The following is a 23,509-nucleotide window of genomic DNA, read 5'->3' as shown; positions in this document are numbered from 1 at the left end:
GACACAACGAGTTTCTATTTAGAGACATGATTGTAGATATCAACAGGTAGAGAAGAAAACGGCCGAAACTAAATAAAAACTAAGCGTAAAAGAGAATACAGAAAATTGTTCGTATTTTCAGCAAATAAATAAATAAACATTGAAATGTCTGTTGAGCGTCATGGTCTGTCTTTCTGTGTGTGTGTGTGTGTTTGCGTGTGTGTGTGTGTGTGTGTGTGTGTGTGTGTGTGTGTGTGTGTGTGTGTGTGTGTACTCTCCGCTTAGCCGGGGAGAGGTGAAGTGCTGAGGTGAGGCAAAACAGGGGGAAGGAGAGGGTGGGGGGAAGCTAGCATACCAATTATGTGGCTTAACGTATAGTTTTCGAGCTTGTTATTGAAAAACAAAAAACAGAAAAAACAAATTTGAATTCAACGCTTTAAGTGGCCCGGCTTAAAAGTAAATCGCCAAAAATTATCTTGCGCATGATTTGACTGTTCATTTCTCTCTTTTTCGAAAAAAAAACATACTTAAAAAAACCAATCAAGAAGCTTCTAAGCGTTGAAACCCATACAAACACATACACATCGTAAATACATACAAATGGACAGACAGAGAGGCGTATCGAAAAACTGGAAATAGTTTTAACTTCCAACAAACCAAAACATTTGTCAATGTCGTTTACAAGTTCTTGGTGGTATTTCAAATGAAATTCATAAAGTTCCGCCAGCATAACATCACTTCGATCGGTCTACATACTATACTCGTATGTATCTGGATTGTTGCCAACAAATAATATTTATATCATATTTATAAACATAGAGATCGTAAACTCTATATTTCAGGATAGCAAAGCATTTCAAATTACTCGAACGTTGTCAAAACTTCCTATAAATGGGAACTCTTCCCCAAACAATATTATTTAAAGTTAGAACACATGGAAGGAATTGTAAATTGTAGAAGCCAGGAATTTCAATTTTGTGCGTAGCGAAAAATGCAACATTCCTTTGTTAACTTTCAGAGAAGATTCACAGCATGGCATCACACAATATTATTATTTGTTTTTAAAATGATTTATGGCCGGCTTTTAAGCAATCCCGAGCTGAGAACTCTTTAAAATTCTGTAAGCAGCAGATATTTGAATGCATTTCAACGTTTCTAAGGTATAGATACTTATGTTAAGAGACAGTTAAAGAAATTCGTAATATTTTTAAGCAAAATCAGCTTTAAATAAAAAAAAACTTGAAAGTGGCATTGCAGCAGCGACAAATTATAAGAAAAAATTACAAATAATACAGAAGCTAGAGGAAGGAGCTTTAATTATGAAAAGTAATATTGAATTTCCTATAAATTGTATTTGAAATGAAGTCGGGAATAGAAATGAAATCAGTTTATCTAAATGTATACAAAAAATGTGATCGAGTCTTTATAATCGGACTCGCAGAATCGTTCACCTTAGCTTATTTATCACGAATATCTTCAATTGAGCAGAACGTTTATAAAACTAATATTTGAACTGTGTGTATATTGTATTTGAAATGAATGCAGGAATGTGAATTATACCGATGTGGCCATAGTCTGCATATGTACATATGTACATATATGCTCGTGTATCGTTGGCTTATCTCATACAATGTATATGTTTATGATCAAAATCAAAATCTTCGTGATCGGACCGGACCGAGTGGGCATAACAACTTGCAGACTCATTCACTTTAACTTTGACCAGAGCTGGAGGTGCAGGTAAAAATGTTAATGCCATAGCTAAGGATATACATATGTACAAATGTGTGTGTGTGTGTGTTTGTATCTACAAAAACAAATCGAATCGGCATGTAGAGAATATTCATTTTCGATGCGGCGATGCTCGTCAGGCATGTCCGGAAGTTCGGCGCTAACTCATAAATACATGCATTCACTCACACACACACACACATACACATACGTGTCTATATAGGCATGTCTATTTGTAAATACATAAATACATTGGCATTATGCACAAGTGTATATCTGCATCTATGTATCTGCATACATACATATGTATGTATGTACGTACATATGTACATATGTAGATGCAGAGATCGTATCTCTATCGCCGGCATTTTGTTATTTACGTAGCACTGTGGCCAAAATGTTTCATAAACAAAACTGAAGTTGACAGTAAAAGGCATTAATACTTACAATTCTTTAAGTTTTTTGAATGTTGATTCTGAATCTTGACTCGATTGTTGTTGTTCTTTCTTTCTTTCTTGCTTGCTTATTTTTTGTTGAATTCGAATTCGTTGATGTTGTTGTGGTTATTGTGGTAGTTGTTGTTGTTGTTGGTAAACACACAAAACTCTATCACTCTTCAATATAAAAAAATGAACAACAACAACATGCACGCGAGCTCGCTGTCTCCCGTCGGCAAAACAGGTTCTGGTTCTTCGCGCACGAGCTCCGCCTATGGGCACAAAAATAGGCAACAACGACAACAAAAAGACAAAAAAAAAATGCCACCACACATTGGAAACTTTTAGATGGTTATACTATTTTGTCACAACCGATTTAACAAATTTTCGCCAACATATATCCGCGTAGTTTGTTGGCAGGCTTTGTTTTATTCCATTCTATATCATCATCCATAATATCATTTATTTTTCATTCATCTTGTGTATAGGCGGCGGCGGCGCACACACATTCATATGTGCATTCTTTAGCGCTCACAGGCGCGCTGACACACACACGCACACGCGATCGCTACTCTACTGCTTACATATACATACACAAACGTTGCACAAAAAAAAAAGTATAAAAAAATTTCAGTGCTGATTTACATACACTTTACACTTGTGTGTGCTGGGTGTGTGTGTGTGTGCCGAGTGTGTGTCGATGTGTGTTCGCGTGTCTGTGTGTGTGTATGTATCTTATGATTTCATCAAGTCGAAGCAACAGCGACGCGATCCAACAGTTATTCTTCACCATACAGTATAAAACCCGCCGCGCAAATAATTGACAATATCAGTTCACTCTGTTGCTCATAAAAACAAACAAGCCGATAATGAAGCATGCGTTTTATCAAATATTTTTTGTGAAACAGGCAATATCCACCGTTTTAACTGTTTTTAATTTCAAAATGTTTCAAAGTTTCAAACAAAACAGCCGCACGCGCGCACCGCTCTGCACTGCACCGAAATATGGACTGAAAGTGATTCGCTATATCTCTCGCTGCGGAAGTTATAGACACTCGCTTCTTCGAAACAGCTGACTGTATACTCGGTACTTTGAATAACTTTCAGCTGTTACATAGTGTAGAGCGTCAATACTTTGAAGTGTATAATACGGCTATCGATAGTTTGGATATGCTGCAGTTTCGATGTGCGTGATTAAATATCGATAAGAACGCACAGTGAATGGCAATTGCGCAAGGGCTGCCAACGCATATCTTTAAAGACACCATCAGGAAAACAAGTTAGAAGTTAGAAAAAGCTAGACAAGCCATTATCAATGAAATCTTATTTTTTATTATTTCTATATTTTTCTCATTCCCAAAAAGTTTCTACCAGCTTTCAACTTGTATTGAGAAACCCTTAAATTATTATTATAATATAATTGGTACAAGTTTGTCCTCCGACCACAAGCATTGTAACAGCTTTACTTTCATATGTACATACAAAAATATCATATAACACATTATTTAGAAAGATTAAAAAAAAACCTCACATAACTCAGAGATCATACAAATTAGGATGCGAAATAATACTATATAAAAACTGCATTATAAATACATACTACACAGTATGATTCTAATATGACACGCAGCAAGAAGTCACGCTGCGGAATGTTAATTTTAAGCTGCTAAAGATTATATATATTATATATATTATTATATATGTACATACAAAAATATCATATAACACATTATTTAGAAAGATTAAAAAAAAAACCTCACATAACTCAGAGATCATACAAATTAGGATGCGAAATAATACTATATAAAAACTGCATTATAAATACATACTACACAGTATGATTCTAATATGACACGCAGCAAGAAGTCACGCTGCGGAATGTTAATTTTAAGCTGCTAAAGATTATAAAAGAGACTGAGAGTCTACATAAGATGAGAAAGTTGTTTCAGGTGCAACTTTACATTATAACATTAAAAAAACGGCACAGTACAGTTAACGAGCCAAATAAACTGCTTACAACAATAATTCCCGACTGAGGTGGCGGGGAAAAAGCTATGCTGGCAACTCCGATTAGTGTCGTGCAAGTGAGGGGCTGCCAACTGGTTTTTTCTACATCCCCCCCAGTATAAAGAAGGTCTACGGTCTTTTCCGACTTCTAATTAATCCAATTTAGTGCTATATTTCTCCCAAATACGCAAAATGTTCGACGACGCAGACAATTTTGCAGATATATTTCGGGGCGGACTACCTTACTGCCTCCTCATAGCCCTGCCCATATTAATACTCTGCACGCCGGCTGCATTGGCCAGCGACCTCCAGGTTCAGCGCATGGCCCAGTTCGATATAAATGGAGTTAGTCTTGGTACGTAAATGAAAAAGTCACTGATTACCTAATTGGTTAGTGCCAACTTGTTGGCCGGACGACGGGCAACATTAAAACCAATACCTATGCTCGACCACATTAAGAACAAACGAGCTGTCACAAGATTTGCATCAGAGTGAAAGCTTATGAATTAATTAGCGCACATTTATTTACCAACACAAATTTTGCAGGTTGTCGAGCATCTGCCATATCCCTAGAAGCCAAATCGCTTTACACATGGAGCACCGGTCGCCATTGCGTCCTCGCAAGGTATATATAGTTGCTATGTTCCGGAGAGATATATGGTGATAGACTTGTTTTTAATTGCATTCAATTTTAGGCTTCTCGACATTTCTGTGAATGACTTTAACAAAATACGACAAAAGGCGGGCGGACTGATTGTCCTGCTGCCCAACAATCTGCTGGCGCTGTCTGATGAAGCAAAGGAACAGGTGAATGCGCTCGAGCAGGCTATGCTCACGCAAGCAGTTCCAGTACCTGTGTACTTCTCAGCACCCAACAAGTATCTGGAGCAGATAGTGGACGACATAACCCACACAATCGACGACAATGGCAGCAAGAAGCAAAACGATACAGCAATTGCACAGCTGTTTCTGTCCATATCAGCCAATGGCTATCAAGTGACTGTGTCCGGAGCGAACGCTGTGGCGAATAAGAATAGCAAGATCTCTGTCATTCAGGGCGAACTCTTGTCAAACCAATACGTTCCTAAACGCATGGAAGGTACCGACGATTATAACAATTTGCCAGTCATTCTGATAACGGCGAATCTGAAGACCTTTGGTATTTACAATGTAAGTTGAGTCTCTTAAGTCTAATTTCGTGAAAGTACCTGGAATCTTGTGTTTTCTGTTCGCAGGACTACCCACTAAATGCCGATGCAGCCATACTAATGGGACTCATTGAGTTGTTCAGCAAACTGCATTCAGTCATCAGTACTACCCCAAAGTATCGCCTCGTTTTCTTGCTGTCTGAATCTGGTGTGCTACTGAATTTCCAGGGCTCCAAGAAGTGGTTGGACGATAATGTAGTGCTGCAGGTAATTTTATTCCCAATGGGGTGCTTCGACAAGTTTCTTAGAATGCCATGGATGGTTTTAATTACACATACCACCTTATGAAATTGTTCACCTTATTAATGTTAAATCAATGCCCCAGGACGATCTTGTGTCCATAAATGGCAATTTATTGGCTCTACAAAAAGAGGACAGCTTTTTATCAGAGGTTGGATGAATAATTTTCTTTAACATAGAAATTTGAAAATTGCTTTGTGTGCCCGCGCTAGAAACTCTACATATTACCTGCATACTCGTACCATACACATAATATATTTAACAATAATATATATCTTTATCGAATTGCGCAGAATGTGGAGTTTGTGCTGTGCTTGGACACAATCACTCAGAGCTTGGCCTACAACCAGCAGAATGTTATGTACATGCACGTCTCCAAACCACCAAAGGAGAAATCCTCGATAAGCAATTTCTTTAAGCTGCTCAAGTTGGCCGCCGGAGAGCACGTGGAGAACGTCACTGTAGAGGGAGTGCACAAAAAGATCAACTTGGCTGACACTCAACTGGCTTGGGAGCACGAGCGTTTCAGCATGAAGCGCTATCCCGCCTTTACACTGTCGTCCGTCAAAAATCCTAGGAGTCCGATGCGTACTTCCATGTTTAAGGATAACGAAGCGCGTATTATATCCCAGACACTCACATCGGCGAAGATTATCGCCGAGGCCCTGGCCAGCTATATATATAATATTGATCAATACGCTGGAATTTTCGATGGGCATATTGTAAGTGAGAAAAATAATATTAATTGCTTTCCATTGATCATTTTTAATATGTTCCCATAGGAGATAAATGAGGAGATTATTCAACCCTATTTGGGTGTAAAGTCGGTATTACAGAACAGCGATATCAAGGACGGGTTCGAGAAATATCTGAAAAATGTCAAAATCATATACGACAAGCCGGATGCTCGTGAGCCCGACTTTATGTTCTACGAGGGACACGATGCAAAGTTAAATGTTTATAGAGTTAAGCCGGCTGTCTTTGACCTGTTCCTCACCTTTGTTATTGCACTCTATCTCTCGATAGTATATTTTGTTATACAATATTTCCCCAAATTTTACGATGTCGTTTCCAAATTCACAAAAGCGGAGCCTTCGACTCAGCTCAATGGGAACTATTCGGAACGGGTCAAAACGAAGGTTAACTAGTGCCCCTACCCCGGAGTGGTGTTTAGTCATGCAAATGGGAAACATAGCCAAATAGATCGAGGTCCAACAACAAATAAATTGTCAATATTTTTAATATGGAAGGATTATACGAAGGGTAGTAGTAAATTTCATTTTGTTTTCAAAAAGTTGGCCACTCTGCCAATTGTTATACATAATACTGATGTGTAATAAAGTTCAGCATTACATTGTACCTATGTGATTGGTTTATTTTATTATAGATTATATTATTCTACTCTTATAGAATAGAAATAGATAGATATGCGTGCCAATCATACAATTATTTTATATTAAAATGTGTGCGCGCAGTGCCCTGTCGACACCTTGCGGTATAATATGGGAGCACCATCTATCAGCGGTTACACGCAACTATTACCAGCTGACGCTGCCTGTCAAAAAAGATAGTGCTTGAAATACCCATACTCAACACTTATCGATAGCTTACGCTTTAATTTAATTATTTCCATTAATTTTACTTTAAGTCTATAATAACAGCTCACATACAGCAAAGATAATTCAATAATATGTAAGTAGAGACGATTCAGCACGAAATAAGGCGTAATAAAAGTGCAATTAGCCTATCGAGACCGCTATCGGCTATCGATTATTCTTTATGCCGGCGTTTTTGCACACTAATTTACACTATTTCCGCCAGAGTCAACGTGATTCGGCCTTTTCCTGTGTAAGCGTTGAAGATGGCGGTCGGCAAGAATAAGGGTCTCTCCAAGGGAGGCAAAAAAGGTGGCAAAAAGAAGGTTGTTGATCCCTTCTCGCGTAAAGATTGGTACGATGTTAAGGCACCTAACATGTTCCAAACGCGCCAAATTGGAAAAACACTCGTGAACCGCACCCAGGGCCAAAGAATTGCCTCTGACTATCTAAAGGGCCGCGTTTTCGAAGTGTCGCTCGCCGATTTGCAGAAAGACATTGATCCAGAGCGTTCTTTCCGCAAGTTCCGCCTCATTGCTGAGGACGTGCAGGACCGCAATGTTCTGTGCAATTTCCACGGCATGGACTTAACCACCGACAAGTACAGGTATGTACATACGTGAAAACTTGGATGTTATGTACATATGCGCGTGTTTGTATGTTTGTGTCATCAACGATTGCTCGCATGCATACATGTGTGCGTGTGTGTATGTACGTACCTAAAAGCAAATGCAGTGACAATGTGTACAAATAAATAATTTTGGCAAACAGGTCGATGGTCAAGAAATGGCAAACATTGATCGAAAGCATCGTCGAGGCCAAGACTGTCGATGGATACCTTCTGCGTGTATTCTGCATTGGTTTCACCGCAAAGGACCAGCAGTCGCAGCGCAAAACCTGCTATGCCCAACAGTCGCAGGTGCGTAAGATTCGCGCTCGCATGACGGACATCATCACAAACGAGGTGAGCGGCGCCGATTTGAAGCAATTGGTGAACAAACTGGCTCTGGACTCCATCGCCAAGGACATCGAGAAGAGCTGCCAACGCATCTATCCCCTTCACGATGTGTACATTCGCAAGGTTAAGGTGCTGAAGAAGCCGCGCTTCGACATCTCCAAACTCTTGGAATTGCACGGTGATGGTGGCGGTAAGAGCACCGAAGCTGTTGTGTCCGCTGAGGGCGCTGTCATCGATCGTCCCGAGGGCTACGAACCACCCGTACAGGAAGCCGTTTAATAACTTGAAAAAGGCGATCACATTATATATTTTTTCCATTTCAAACAATACGCTGTAGCCTCAAAGTCAGCGATTTTCTTATTGAATACATAGTAACTACGTTTGATGTAGAAAAGAAAATATTTCACGCCTTTACTTGATACACGTGCGGGTTGCTGTCATTCCATGGCAGCGGGGTTTCCCCTCTCTTTTATTCTCATTTCAGCTTTTCAGGAATTACAATGGCTATGCATGGAAAAGGTGAGTTAAAATATCAATATTCAAAACTTTTAAACGATATGTGGCTATAAAATGATGTGTTTTTATTTTTCGTCGCTGATGTTTTGTTGATGACAGAATTGTGGCTGATTTAAGATCGCATTGTGCTATATGCCCGCAGAAATAATAGTAACTAATTCTATTTCAAATTCTATCTCTTATTTCAGGAAACTTTCATATGGAAGCGCATACGCCAGTTATAAGATGTTTGTTACTTCGGTATGCTGTTTGCGTTTAAAATAAGTGTGGATAAAATGTATTAACACGTGCGATCTACCCTTCTCTTTCAGGCACCCACAAACGCTATGTGGTCATAAGAAAGAGAGAGAGAGCGAAAGAAAAGTGCACAAGGTGAGTTGAGACAGCATGATCGAGGGAGACCCACACAGTATCTTGTGATGAAAAATTATTTGGAATTCGATTCAACCGTGATCATTATTCAGCAAGATAGTAGAACTGATATTGATGCCCAAGGAAATATGTATCACACATAATTAATTGGGCAGACTCCCCACTAGATCTGCATTCCCATTCAATTACCAACGTGTGTAATGAATATTTTTGAATTTCAGATGCTGGGCCGAGCATCAACTGGATTCTGCCAAAAATTCTGGAGGTAAGTGGAAAAATAATCCGAATATTGGATGTTTATTTTAACTTTCCTATGATGACAACTTACCCAGCTCGCTTCGACAAACCATGAAGAAAACTGTTCCATTACCAACGCAAAAATAAACCACTGATAAAAGTTCTATTGAATCCTATCCTACTTATCCATAAAATAAAATGGATGATTATGTAATAACTAAGTACCTTTTCCTTCCTTACAGATAATCAATTTATTATTTTAAAAGGAGACAGCATTAGGAAAAAAGGTGTGTATTTCTTCAAATATATTTTTTATTTATTTCTAAGTCGCCTTAGCTTCAATGATGATTTGCCTACGGATTCCCCATCATTTGATTGATAAATGAATATGTATTCCACTGATTGCGTGCTTTTGCAACATAAAATAGAGACACAGTTCATTTTAACAATAAAGTAACCTAATATTGCTTCTACTATTTATTTCAGATTTAAAAGGAAATCTTCTGAAGAAAGCAAACGGCCATATGTGTTTTTTATGCTGCCACACTTCGGTTAGCTATGTTAAAAGCAGCAGCATTATCACACAAGGTATGTATCTTGAACTCGTTTTTTTAATTTGAGGATTGCTTTAGCTTTAATGATGATTTGCCTACGGATTCCCCATCATTTGATCGATAAATGAGAATGTATTCCACTGAAAGCTGTCAATTCAATAGAATTTATAGAAACAGTCTTTCCTAAATATAAATTAACCATAAATATCGTTCTTTTTAACTCCAGATTTGACAAGTGGACAATTGGCCTCTGGAGCTAGAAAGGTATGTAATACTTTTTATATAAACACACGGTATTAAAAAATTCGAGTCAGGCAATCAATTTCGGTTTGATTTCCTGCCACCAACATTTTATATGATGACAACTTACCCAGCTCGCTTCGACAAACCATGAAGAAAACTGTTCCATTACCAACGCAAAATTAAACTGCTGACAAAATTTCTTTTGAGTCCTATCCTACTTATCCAGAAAATAAAATTGATGATTATGTAATAACTAAGTACCTTTTCTTTCCTTACAGATAATCAATTTATTATTTTAAAAGGAGACAGCATTAGGAAAAAAGGTGTGTATTTCTTCAAATATATTTCTTATTTATTTCTAAGTCGCCTTAGCTTCAATGATGATTTGCCTACGGATTCCCCATCATTTGATTGATAAATGAATATGTATTCCACTGATTGCGTGCTTTTGCAACATAAAATAAAGACACAGTTAATTTTAACAATAAACTAACTAATAATTGCTTCTACTATTTATTTCAGATTTAAAAGGAAATCTTATGAAGAACAGAAACGGCCATATGTGTTTTTTATGTTGCCACACTTCGGTTAGCTATGTTAAAAGCAGCAGCATTATCACACAAGGTATGTATCTTGAACTCGATTTCTTATTTGAGGACTGCTTTCGCTTAAATGATGATTTGCCTACGGATTCCCCATCATTTGATTGATAAATGAATATGTATTCCACTGATTGCGTGCTTTTGCAACATAAAATAAAGACACAGTTAATTTTAACAATAAACTAACTAATAATTGCTTCTATTTATTTCAGATTTAAAAGGAAATCTTATGAAGAACAGAAACGGCCATATGTGTTTTTTATGTTGCCACACTTCGGTTAGCTATGTTAAAAGCAGCAGCATTATCACACAAGGTATGTATCTTGAACTCGATTTCTAATTTGAGGACTGCTTTCGCTTAAATGATGATTTGCCTACGGATTCCCCATCATTTGATTGATAAATGAATATGTATTCCACTGATTGCGTGCTTTTGCAACATAAAATAAAGACACAGTTCATTTTAACAATAAACTAACTAATAATTGCTTCTATTTATTTCAGATTTAAAAGGAAATCTTATGAAGAACAGAAACGGAACAGAACAGAAATATGTGTTTTTTATGCTGCCACACTTCGGTTAGCTATGTTAAAAGCAGCAGCATTATCACACAAGGTATGTATCTTGAACTCGAATTCTAATTTGAGGATTGCTTTAGCTTTAATGATGATTTGCCTACGGATTCCCCATCATTTGATTGATAAATGAATATGTATTCCACTGATTGCGTGCTTTTGCAACATAAAATAAAGACACAGTTAATTTTAACAATAAACTAACTAATAATTGCTTCTACTATTTATTTCAGATTTAAAAGGAAATCTTATGAAGAACAGAAACGGCCATATGTGTTTTTTATGTTGCCACACTTCGGTTAGCTATGTTAAAAGCAGCAGCATTATCACACAAGGTATGTATCTTGAACTCGATTTCTTATTTGAGGACTGCTTTCGCTTAAATGATGATTTGCCTACGGATTCCCCATCATTTGATTGATAAATGAATATGTATTCCACTGATTGCGTGCTTTTGCAACATAAAATAAAGACACAGTTAATTTTAACAATAAACTAACTAATAATTGCTTCTATTTATTTCAGATTTAAAAGGAAATCTTATGAAGAACAGAAACGGCCATATGTGTTTTTTATGTTGCCACACTTCGGTTAGCTATGTTAAAAGCAGCAGCATTATCACACAAGGTATGTATCTTGAACTCGATTTCTAATTTGAGGACTGCTTTCGCTTAAATGATGATTTGCCTACGGATTCCCCATCATTTGATTGATAAATGAATATGTATTCCACTGATTGCGTGCTTTTGCAACATAAAATAAAGACACAGTTCATTTTAACAATAAACTAACTAATAATTGCTTCTATTTATTTCAGATTTAAAAGGAAATCTTATGAAGAACAGAAACGGAACAGAACAGAAATATGTGCTTTTTATGCTGCCACACTTCGGTTAGCTATGTTAAAAGCAGCAGCATTATCACACAAGGTATGTATCTTGAACTCGATTTGTAATTTGAGGATTGCTTTAGCTTTAATGATGATTTGCCTACGGATTCCCCATCATTTGATCGATAAATGAGAATGTATTCCACTGAAAGCTGTCAATTCAATAGAATTTATAGAAACAGTCTTTCCTAAATATAAATTAACCATAAATATCGTTCTTTTTAACTCCAGATTTGACACGTGAATCCATAATCGCAAGACCTGATGAAACCAAATTTATAATGCAATTGGCCTCTTAAACTAGAAAGGTATGCAATACTTTCTATGTAAGCGCACGGTATTAAGAAATTCGAGTCAGGCAATCAAACCGCAATAAACTCAACTCTACAATTACAATAGTCACTCTGAATGCCTAAGCACTCGTTTATGAAGCGAAGCCTTGAAAGATTTGATGTTTTACATTTGGGAGTACATATGTAATTCAATTTCGGTTTGATTTCCTGCCACCAACGTATATGATGACAACTTACCCAGCTCGCTTCGACAAACCATGAAGAGAATTGTTCCATAACCAACGCAAAATTAAACTGCTGATAATAAATACATTTAATTGTATTCTATATATTTTTCTCTCAAAAATTCATATTTGTGCAATGAGAAGATAACCAATGTTTTTGTCTTATTTTTTGCAGATAACAATAAAGCCGAACAAGCAAGAAAACTTACCAACGAAGGTGTGTATTTTCTCAAGCTTACTTTTTTGTATAGAAGGTTAAATATTTTTGATGATTTGGATACGGATTCCCCATCATTTGATCGATAAATGAGAATGTATTCCACTGATTACTTGCCTATGCAATGGAAAATATAGAGACAGTTCCATTCAAAATATGAACCATCTAAAGGACCATTTTCATTTACATTTCAGATGGAAATTAAATCGTATGAAGAAAGGAAACGGCCACATGTGCTTCTCATGTCATCTCTATTTATTGAGGAATGGTAAGTTTACACCCAAATCTAAGAAAAAGTTTACATTTTCTAAGTGATGACCAATTTTATTATTTGCTACTCTTGAAGAGTTTTTGATGAAACTTTACACCTTAACAACTGAAGCAAAACTTAGATTTTTAGTAGCTTTTCAAACAAACAGATACCATTATCTCAACAATATTACTATTTCTAGATATGGGAATTCTATAAAATCGTCATATCAAGATGGGGGATCGCTGACTTCTATCAAGAACTCGCAAGGTAAGCGCAATATATTCATAAGCACGCGTATTAATATAGGTATATTTATGGAAATAGTCCATTGAGTATATATATTTTTATATGCACAAGTATGTGTGAGAAAATGATGACAACTTACCCAGCTCGCTTCGATAAACCATGAAGAGAACTGTTCCTTATCCAACGCAAAACTAAACTGCTGATAATATTGCTATTGACTTGTATTCTGTATTAATATTTCTGTTATGGAACAATAAATAATTTGTCAATTTTTTTTTTACAGATAACTTTACTGAAACTGTTTGAAGAGGCGAATATCTCAACAAAGGTGTGTATAGGTTAATCTCTTATTTTTTTAATATAGGTTTAATAATTATGATGATTTTTTCACGGATTCCCCATCATTTGATCGATAAATGACAATGAATTCCACTGATTGCTTATGCTCTATGCAATAGATATACAGTTCCATTCAAAACATGAACCATCTAAAGGATGATTTTCATTTACATTTCAGATTGAAATAAAAGGCTATACATATGGTGTGCTGCTTAAGTAGTCAGTTTTTCTAGGGGAATGGTAAGTTAGTTTCCATGTTCGACAAATACTACAGATTTCTCTCATGTGATGACTCTTTAAATTATTTGCTACTCTTGAATAGTTTCTGATGAAACTTTACACCTTAAAAACTGAAGTAGAATTTGTTGTTTCACAAATTGCTTTCAAAAATTAGAAATAGCTCCTAACCTAGCTTCAATATTCAATTATTTTTAGACACCTTCCAGAAACATCATTTGCATATTAGAAGGGGACTGACAAATGGAAAAGGAATGGCTGATATTCTTCCGTAAATCGCAAGGTAATTTGAAAGCACATATATATTTATTACTTGTAAGCACATGTGTGTGAGAAAATGATGACAACTTACCCAGCTCGCTTCGACAAACCATGAAGAGAACTGTTCCTTATCCAACGCAAAACTAAACTGCTGATAATATTTCTATTGACTTGTATTCTGTATTAATATTTCTGTTATGGAACAATAACTAATTTGTCAATTTTTTTTTACAGTTAACTTTACTGAAACTGTTTGAAGAGGCGAATAACTCAACAAAGGTGTGTACAGGTTCATCTCTTATTTTTTTAATTCCCCATCATTTGATCGATAAATGACAATGAATTCCACTGATTGCTTATGCTCTATGCAATAGATATACAGTTCCATTCAAAACATGAACCATCTAAAGGATGATTTTCATTTACATTTCAGATTGAAATAAAAGGCTATACATATGGTGTGCTGCTTAAGTAGTCAGTTTTTCTAGGGGAATGGTAAGTTAGTTTCCATGTTCGACAAATACTACAGATTTCTCTCATGTGATGACTCTTTAAATTATTTGCTACTCTTGAATAGTTTTTGATGAAACTTTACACCTTAAAAACTGAAGTAGAATTTGTTGTTTCACAAATTGCTTTCAAAAATTAGAAATAGCTCCTAACCTAACTGCAATATTCAATTATTTTTAGACACCTTCCAGGAACATCATTTGCATATTAGAAGGGGACTGACAAATGGAAAAGGAATGGCTGATATTCTTCCATAAATCGCAAGGTAATTTGAAAGCACATATGTATTTATTACTTGTAAGCACATGTGTGTGAGAAAATGATGACAACTTACCCAGCTCGCTTCGACAAACCATGAAGAGAACTGTTCCTTATCCAACGCAAAATAAATTGCTGATCAATTCTTATTTAAGATAAAATGAAACAAATCATTTATATGAATGTTAACTATGTTTTTTATACTCTAGTTTCAGATACTTGCTATATGGATGATGGTGTATCGGCTAAGGCCTAAGGTATGTATTACCTCTATGACCATGGACTCTACATAATTTAAACGATAATAGATACCAGTATTGTGCCCAATAGCCAACTTCATATGTATTTTAGCTGCATAATTTTTAGGTATTTTTATGTTCTGTCTGTATAAGGTTTGTGCAAAATATGTAACAGGTAGAAGTTGTATTTTCTTTTTCATTTTTCTTCTGTTATGGGCGCATATAACTCAACGCCCTAAGTTTGTTGTTCTCTCTTGTTTTAATTGTGATTCAAGCTGGTTAAAACTGATAAACAAAAAATACAATATCCATATAACACGTACATACGTACTTATATTTATGCACATATGCTGATCAAGATTAATATTACATGAGTATACCACACCTCCATTAGGTTGTTACAAAAGCATTTAGCACAGACGGCATTGAAAAGAAATGAGAACAAAATATCCGATGTTTTTTTTTATACAGAGTATTATTTCGTAGGTACTTGAGCTTTCCTTTTTAACAATAAAATGTAGTTTCTAAAAAGATTGCGTTTTTTTTCTCAAATTCTATTTATAATAAGTTTTCAGTACAGTGTAATAAGCATACAAAGTACATTGTGAATAAGTTAAGATATTATTTGTCTTTAAATACATGCATTTGTTGTTTGGTTGCAAAGATAAGATAACATAATATTATTAATTCTATATTCTAGAAATCTGAAACAGCGAAACACTGAAGTTTTTTGTGAATTGTATGGATTTATATCACTGAGACTAAACCGTCGCTTTCAAAAACATCCCCAGATCAGAGATCAGTTATGATGTCTATATGGAACTGGATCAGCGTGAGGAAGCTTTTAATAAATAGCACTTACGTGATGTTTTTGTTGACAATAAAATGTTTTGTAAATTATACTCAAAATATACATACAATAATAAATGATTGTCGTATATATATATATATATATATAAACTATTTTATTTCTATCTAAAGTTGTTCGTATAAAAATCTTGCAATTAATTAAAAGTGTCGGCTAGGAACAGCTACATCCCTCCACGGACATATTTGGTATAACACTCAACACTAAGTTGTGGTTGTAGTCAAAATACAATAAGCTTAAGGAACTCATTTTAGTTGGGGAGCAACATGGAGATGCAGACGTTGTCAGGGATGCCACGTGGGTGTGGGGGTATTGCTCCAAAAAGCCAGCGTTGCAATCACCGCTGCAGAAGTAGGCGTCAAAGGATGTCGGTGCAACGACGAATTGCCAGCCGAAAGTTGTGAAGTTAACTTTCAAGGGATATCGACAGCAACGCACATCCTGATCGTTCTCTGCACAGTCCATATAGATGCTGCGTTTTCTGCGATGCTTCTTCTGCGATCCGATTTCTATGTGAACCGTCTGTGGGGGAAATAACCGATAAAATTCAATTATGTTATGAGTGATGAATGAGATATAATAGGGTATTGACAGATTTTGGTTTACCAGTGGATTTTTCGAGGTGTTGTCCGTGGTCACAACCAAGGGTTTCATCCATGATTCCACGCCTTTTATCAATATTTCCTGTGATTTATTGGGTCCATTCATGGACCGACCAAACAGCGGCTTCAGATCAATATTAACCCATTGACCGAGTCCTGTTGGAATCTTGTGCCGGAATTCCAGCACTTTGGCTTTGTGAGTGATGTTTGTGCTATTTCCTCGGCGTATGGCACGATGGACGGACACAACTATATCCCTTTGCCGTTGCGGCTCTCCACCGATCTCTTCGAACAGTTCGGGCAAGTGTGTGCTTATCCAGTCCCAGCCACGCAAATATAAATGCAAAGTGGCGTAGGATATATCCGAGTAACTGCTGTCGAATTTAAAGCGCAGAACATCCGCCTTGCGATTGTGACGCATATGGGGCTCTACATCAAAAGAATATATATATATATACAATCGTTTAAAATTGATTTCTTTAAAGGATTCAGCTGTTATTTCTCAAAATCAAATTAATGGACTCATTAAATACTCGCAAGCTCGATTTAAATCGGATGCGCACAGATTGAAAAATACTCAACCTTAACTGATCTTAAAAATGTCATTGAGTTTTGGAAATTTTAAGCCTGTTCCCGTTTCCGAATTAGATTGATTTCGATTCCACATAATTTGATCAAATTTGGAAACAAGATCACGAATAAAAAGATATGGAATAAAAAATATGTACATAAAGATGCATCGAAAAAGTTCCATTAAAACTATATTTAAAGCTATTAATATCATCATCATGTATTTACCGCAAATATGAAATACAGTATTTGGAATTGTTTTCACTTTTTTAGGAGTCTATTACTATTTGAATCAAACAAATACACCTTATTCTGTTTTTACACGGTTTTAATTTAACGAGGATTGAAAATTACAAATTTTCTATATGGTAACACGACTTTATTCCATTTAGCACGATTCAAAATAACATAAAATAAATAATTAAAAATACATACAGCTGAAGAATAGCTAGAAACCATTCTTATATGGGTCGTTATGCACATTATATACTTGTAGTATGTGATTTAATAAAATAAACATAAATCCTTGCTTTTTCACTGATTTTAATAGGTTTTAGAGATAAGGAACCAATCACTTATTTTTGCATATGATCAATGTCTTTTACACGGTTTTTTGTTTTTTTTGAACTAATCTACCGTGTAAAAACAGAATTAGGTGTATAGAGATAACAGAAAGGCAAAATTATGTTTATCGTCAGATCTGGTTTTCTTCCCAGCATTATAGTTGAGAAACATTCGCTGCAGACAGACAGGCCCACAGAACTTTGTTCTAGCAAAAAATTATCGGTTTGTATAGAATTGGTATTGTTTTCGAGGCATTACATTCATATAATAGTTGTCTGAGCGAAGCTTTCCCTTTACATAAGAGGAATTCTCACACTTATAGTTGTGACTAAAATAAGTATTTTCGCCTTTCTCTCCAATACAGTATACACGTACGAGTATGTAATAGAAACTATTTTGAGACGCCAAAGGGATAAAAGTGTTTGATTATTTACTTACGTTCTGGAAATACATAAATGCTGTTTATGTGTGAGAGAATGCTGTCGTATTCCTCTTCGTCATCCGGTTCAAAATGTTTATCATTTGCTGCGGTATTTTCGCGGCCATCGAGACCAAATTTAGAGATCCATTTATATTCGTTAAAGGCATTAGCATCATCACTTTGTTCTTCAAATTCAGTATTTCCACTGTCCGATATATATTCGCGACTTATTTCGGCAACATTTGATGTAACATCCGACTCGGTGGCTGATGTAAAATATTCCTGGGAATTGGAGAGTCCATTTCTTGGACTTGTGCTGCCGCTGGCGCTACCGCGACGCCAGACAGAGCCCGACGATAAAGATGCATTATAGTCTTTGTAAAACTTTTCCAAAATATTTTGTGGCACTTGAATCGGTTTGGTTATATTGGGTAGTTTCTTAAGATTCAATCGCATCAGAATGTGCATCTTGATGGACTCCAAACTATCTTGTTTTGCCTTCTCGCGCAATTGACGCTGCAACATATTATCGCCACTAATCAGGCTGTTTCGATTCATGCTGACGCTGCGACTCGAGAAAGATCCCCCCGACCGGCCAGTCGCCAAGTCAACTTTTGATGAGTGTGCTGATGAAGCTGATGCTGATGATGATGAGGCTGGAGCTGCTGATGCTGCTGCTGCTGCTACTGCTACTTCTGCTTGTGTAGGCTCTGGGCCAAATGTCAATTCCTTATCGATGACACTCTGTACGTCAGCTGGAGGAGACCTGCGATCTGAATCACTATTCCTATTGCTATTGGCATCGACTTTGTCCGTCGCACCTTTGGCCCTGTCATTTAATAGGCCAGGGTCTATTCTTTGTATATCGGAGAGATTGGCACTGAACTGAGCCGCCGCAAGCTGCTTGGTAGCATTACTTGACGTGTGTGGCTCACCGCTAACGCCCTGAGCCGCCGTTAGCAGCAAGCAAAGTGATATTAAAATTATAGCTGCACATCGGGCGACTAAAAAGTTGCAGCACGCGACGCTGGTTAGAGGAACTTTGATGGCTTTTGATGGCGCTTTAAGCGCAGTTGTTGCTGTTCTTGTGCTTGAATGTTTCATACTTGTTGTATGCCAATCGTATATATTATATGGCAACATTATTTCGTCGACGCTCCGATCCGCAGTCGATTTTAAATTAACATTATTACACACGATATTTTGAGAATTAACATTTTGGTATTTCGCATGATCCATCGTCGAAGAACTGCAACAGCATTCCTGACAACAGACTCTCGGCGTATAGTTGGCCGGGCCCAGGCTATCATCATTATGTGTGTTACTGGGATATTGGCGACAACTGTACGCATCTCCTTTGTCCAACAGCATTTTTGCGGCAATCGTATCTGAGAAGATTCCCGGATTAGACGGGCGCTAAAAGAATCCAAATAAAAAACTGAAAGTTTAAGCTTAAGTTGGAATGCAATTCAATTCATTAGAGAACATTTTCTTAAGTATACGATTTTAGTATTATATCCATTTGATTTAGCGGGTTTGAGTTCGATTTAGCATTTAACTATATATCGACTAGCTTTTATAAAGTCGGCAGTTTGTAGATGATTTGTTGTGTGTGTATTGCCAAAATACATAGTAGATTATGTTCGATTAAATCTACCAAGTACTTTGTTCAAAAAAAGTGTTTTCAGAGAATTCTAATTTCCTTAACCAAATCGATTACTTTCTTTTACATTTTTAGTATAGTCGGTAAAAAAAACTTTACTGAAGATGATTCGCATCGAAATTAATTTACTGTGTTTTCTTTTTACGAATTAAATCCTTTCCTGCAGAAGATTTTCAGCTCATCAGCTTTTATATAAAATGTCCTTCAGAAGAGTTTTATTTCATTTTTTATAGAATCAGCTTTCTTTATAAGATTTTCCGATTAACAGTTTAAAATAAACGTTTATTTGAGAACTGTTATTTTTTGATAAAATCAGCTTTTTTATAAGATTTTCACTTTGTCACTTAAGTTAATTACAAAAATAAAAACTATAGTTGCATTTAAAAACTGCTTTTATTTTCATTATTTTTTTCAATATCAAATATGTTTTCTTTAGAAATTGTCGTTTAAGATAATTATAAAACAATATAATAATAATAGCCCAGAGTTAAATTGAAAGCAGTCGTTTCTAGAAGTCTGTAATCTTTCAACTGGATCTGAATAATTCAGAGCGTGCGAGCTTAACCAAATTTATTGACTAGAAATCAACTGTAAAGTGTAAATGTAATTAAAACGCTTCAGTTCGAATGCATATTCAAGAAAATGCACACGTGTATCAAAACATATACGTATAGGTATGTATATAAATATCTATATGTATTTATATATAAACGAGTATGTATGTATGTGTGTATACATATGTATATACATTTTCGCAAAAATTCAAATCTCGTTTTACACGTTGCTGTTGAATTTTTCAAAAATATTGTTATTTAGTAAACAAAAAAAGTGCATATGGCATGTGTTTTGAAATCAGAATCTGAATTTATTAGGCCGTTTATAATTGAGCGATTGTTGCTGCGCAATAACAGCCGCTGGCTAAAGTGAATGTGAATCGGACAGATTTGGCATTAATTTTCGCCATACATATATACATATGTATGCAGATATGTACATACATATGTTTGTATATTTATATATACATATGTATAGTATATATATCTTCGAGAATTTGAATTTACAATTCGACCAAGTGTGGGGAGTGAGGACCATTAAAGATGAAGATGATGATGACGCAATACTACGTGGTATACATATGTACATACATATGTATGTATGTAATAAATTGATTTAATTTTTAAATATTTCATTGAGATTAAGGACGAATCCATTTACATACAATCACATACATATATGTATGTACATATGTACATAGATACATGCATATGTACATGATGGGTTCCTGTGTTTTGTGACTTTTGAGATTTAGGAGTACATACATACATACATACATACATACATACATAAATATGTGCATACATATCTTGTATTTATCCTTAAAGCAGACAATCTGCAATCTGCTGTAAATTTTGCATTTTGAGTGCTCATACGCTGAAGTTGTTAATCAGATACACACATATGTATGTATGTATGTACATATGTATCTGTATGTATAAAGCTCGATGTGTGCGTTGCGGCCAAAGATCAAAGTACACCATAAAATCCACATTGGCGGGCAGGTTAAAATTTTGTATACACGTTTGTACACATGTGTGTGCGTGTGTGTGGTTGTTGGGGCGCGGGTAAATTTTTTGTATTGGCCTCGTCATTCGCATTTTAGCACTTACTCTATATGTATGTACATGCATATGTATGTATGTATATACATACATACAAGTATGTATGTACATACATATGTATGTATGTTTGTGTTTTTATGTTTATAAATATTGTAGATATAAATATTTTACTGTACATGGGCGCGTACATCCCAGCCATGCTGTTTATGTATGTATGTACATATGTATGTATTATTTATTTACCTCGATGGCACTGCCCGCCAGAATCAGAATCAGAATGAATTTTCTCCAGCAAGTTACACACTACTTGCTAGCATCAGAGCGTCAGCGTCAGTAACAACGGCGGCAGAGCAACAGCAGCAACAACAACAACAAACACTTGAATGATGATGCCTCAGGCCTCAGCCTCAGCATAGCCTCAGCATATATCCCTTATTGTTCTGATTAAACTTCCACTTGTAGCTGCCTCTGTTGGCGCGCAGCGCGGCGCGTAGTAGTTGTTGCTGTTGTTGGTGTTGTTGTTGTTGCTCCACTCAACGATTGGACCAAATAACTGGAAATATATATCGCGGGCTTTTGATTCTCCTCCACCTCCTCCAACACTGTTGCGGCTGTTGTTCTTATTGTTATATGTACTTAGTTGTTGGTTGCTGTTGGTTTGTTGGTTGTTGTTTGGTTATTTATGGATTGTTGTTGTAGTTATTTTAAAAAAAATTCTTATTATTATTTAGTTGTAGTTGTTGTTGTTATTATTATTATTGTTGTTCACATCACATCTCATATGCATTCTTCTTCAGGCGCTGCCACTGCTACTGTTCCATCGTCATATCGAATCGTCTCGTCTCAAAGGCAAACCGAATTCTTTTTATGCCCGTTGTAGAAATTCGCGATAATTTTGCTTTATGGCATATGTGTATATACATACATACATACATACGTGTACATACATACGTGTACATACATATATATATACAGAGCCATACAGCCGCGTGATTTTTGTTGTTGGCTAGCGCTTGTTGCTTATTCTCTGAAATTGCAATTCTTTAATGTTTGCCCATGTGTGTGCGTGTGAGTCGATGTGTGTTGCCGTCTATCTTTCTGGGTGTGCGTGTGTGTGTGTGTGTGCATGCTGTGCGTGCGTGTGTGTGTGCGTGTATGTCTGTCTGTATGTGTATGGCTATGGCTGCTTGATGATCACTCTATTGTATTCAATTAAAACCATTTATAAACATAATAATCAGAATTTTTGTGCTCTTGAACTTCAGTCTTGCAAGTGCAGTAGCTTGCATGCTTTTGCTTTCACATTCATACACAAACATACATACATACATATGTACGTATGCATAGCACAATACAATATTCGAGATAACGAACATTTCAATATCTCCCTATACATACATATGTATGTATTATGTACATATATATGTATATGTACGCTATTATATGTCTACATATAGTATAAAAGACGAACAGACATGTGTCTACCGTATGTAGAAATGTACCATACGTGTACTAATGTATGTATGTACATATGTATGTATGTGGTGTGTACGCTTGTGAATTCTATTTTGAACATTTAGCAAGTGCATGTAATTTTAGTTTTTTTTTTTTGCGCACATTTTTTTGTGTCTGCGTTTCTGTTGCTTCGTCTTCTTCTTCTGCGCCTTCTACTTCTTCGCTGAAGAAGTCTTATGGACCGCTCAAAATCGATTTATTTGTTTTTGATTGCAGCACACTTCATCATCATTGACCATTCACCAACACCAACACCAACACCTCCACTACCATCACCATCATTCACCATCACTACTAACACCGATCTTCCCGATTCGTTGTCCGATGTCCGTTGTCCGTGCGTCAAATTCGTTGTCGTTGGCGTTGCCGTTGTCGTCGTTGTCGTCGTCGTCCAACCCACCACCTCCTCTTGCCGCCACCACACACACTGGGAAAAAAAGGAGCACAGGCACCGATCAAGCACGTC

General features: G+C 36.2%; 4 protein-coding genes and 2 long non-coding RNA genes across 8 annotated transcripts in view; 4 read left to right on the top strand and 2 right to left on the bottom strand.

Annotated features, from left to right (window-relative positions):
- LOC115627822 (protein pangolin, isoforms A/H/I/S-like) overlaps positions 1–3,104 on the bottom strand; it is a 59,323-nt gene extending 56,219 nt beyond the window's left edge. Inside the window, exon 1 of the mRNA XM_030523656.1 lies at positions 2,158–3,104. The gene's annotated coding sequence lies outside the window, so the exon portion shown is untranslated. The remainder of the gene's footprint in view (positions 1–2,157) is intronic.
- Positions 3,105–4,271: 1,167 nt separating this feature from the next.
- LOC115627799 (nicalin) lies at positions 4,272–6,965 on the top strand. The gene is made up of 6 exons (XM_030523627.1): positions 4,272–4,509; positions 4,701–4,779; positions 4,850–5,324; positions 5,390–5,569; positions 5,896–6,324; positions 6,385–6,965. The coding sequence occupies exons 1-6, from the start codon at positions 4,347–4,349 to the stop codon at positions 6,748–6,750; spliced, it is 1,692 nt and encodes a 563-aa protein (XP_030379487.1). The 5' UTR covers positions 4,272–4,346; the 3' UTR covers positions 6,751–6,965.
- A 475-nt stretch (positions 6,966–7,440) lies between these two features.
- On the top strand, positions 7,441–8,556 carry LOC115628016 (40S ribosomal protein S3a). The gene is made up of 2 exons (XM_030523946.1): positions 7,441–7,804; positions 7,969–8,556. Exons 1-2 carry the CDS (start codon positions 7,464–7,466, stop codon positions 8,432–8,434), a joined length of 807 nt encoding a protein of 268 aa, XP_030379806.1. The 5' UTR covers positions 7,441–7,463; the 3' UTR covers positions 8,435–8,556.
- Positions 8,557–9,158: 602 nt separating this feature from the next.
- Positions 9,159–11,594, top strand: LOC115628018. 2 transcript variants are annotated; one of them, XR_003995730.1, is made up of 9 exons: positions 9,159–9,308; positions 9,523–9,567; positions 9,767–9,868; positions 10,061–10,098; positions 10,356–10,400; positions 10,600–10,701; positions 10,892–10,993; positions 11,184–11,295; positions 11,489–11,594. It is a non-coding gene; the product is annotated as an uncharacterized LOC115628018 (long non-coding RNA). The 2 variants fall into 2 exon arrangements; XR_003995731.1 differs by lacking the exons at positions 10,061–10,098; positions 10,356–10,400.
- A 181-nt stretch (positions 11,595–11,775) lies between these two features.
- LOC115628017 lies at positions 11,776–16,148 on the top strand. Its single transcript, XR_003995729.1, has 14 exons — positions 11,776–11,882; positions 12,073–12,184; positions 12,376–12,452; positions 12,837–12,878; positions 13,073–13,146; positions 13,331–13,398; positions 13,661–13,705; positions 13,895–13,956; positions 14,152–14,236; positions 14,449–14,493; positions 14,648–14,709; positions 14,905–14,989; positions 15,192–15,239; positions 15,922–16,148. It is a non-coding gene; the product is annotated as an uncharacterized LOC115628017 (long non-coding RNA).
- LOC115628015 lies at positions 16,137–23,296 on the bottom strand. Of its 2 annotated transcripts, XM_030523944.1 has the most exons (5): positions 23,146–23,296; positions 21,772–22,555; positions 18,264–19,662; positions 16,696–17,120; positions 16,137–16,611 (listed from the first exon to the last, which is right to left on the bottom strand). In XM_030523944.1, exons 3-5 carry the CDS (start codon positions 19,615–19,617, stop codon positions 16,243–16,245), a joined length of 2,148 nt encoding a protein of 715 aa, XP_030379804.1. In that variant the 5' UTR covers positions 19,618–19,662; positions 21,772–22,555; positions 23,146–23,296; the 3' UTR covers positions 16,137–16,242. The 2 variants fall into 2 exon arrangements, with proteins under 2 accessions (XP_030379804.1, XP_030379805.1); XM_030523945.1 differs by lacking the exon at positions 23,146–23,296 and having other exon boundaries at positions 18,264–19,684; positions 21,772–22,802.
- Between the last annotated feature and the right edge of the window lie 213 nt (positions 23,297–23,509).

The sequence above is a fragment of the Scaptodrosophila lebanonensis genome, unplaced genomic scaffold (genome assembly GCF_003285725.1).
Source record: "Scaptodrosophila lebanonensis strain 11010-0011.00,11010-0021.00 unplaced genomic scaffold, SlebRS2 tig00000098-arrow-pilon, whole genome shotgun sequence".
Classification (NCBI taxonomy): domain Eukaryota; kingdom Metazoa; phylum Arthropoda; class Insecta; order Diptera; family Drosophilidae; genus Scaptodrosophila; species Scaptodrosophila lebanonensis.
Note: the sequence above shows the minus strand (reverse complement) of the source record. Positions and strands in the feature narration are given on the sequence as shown.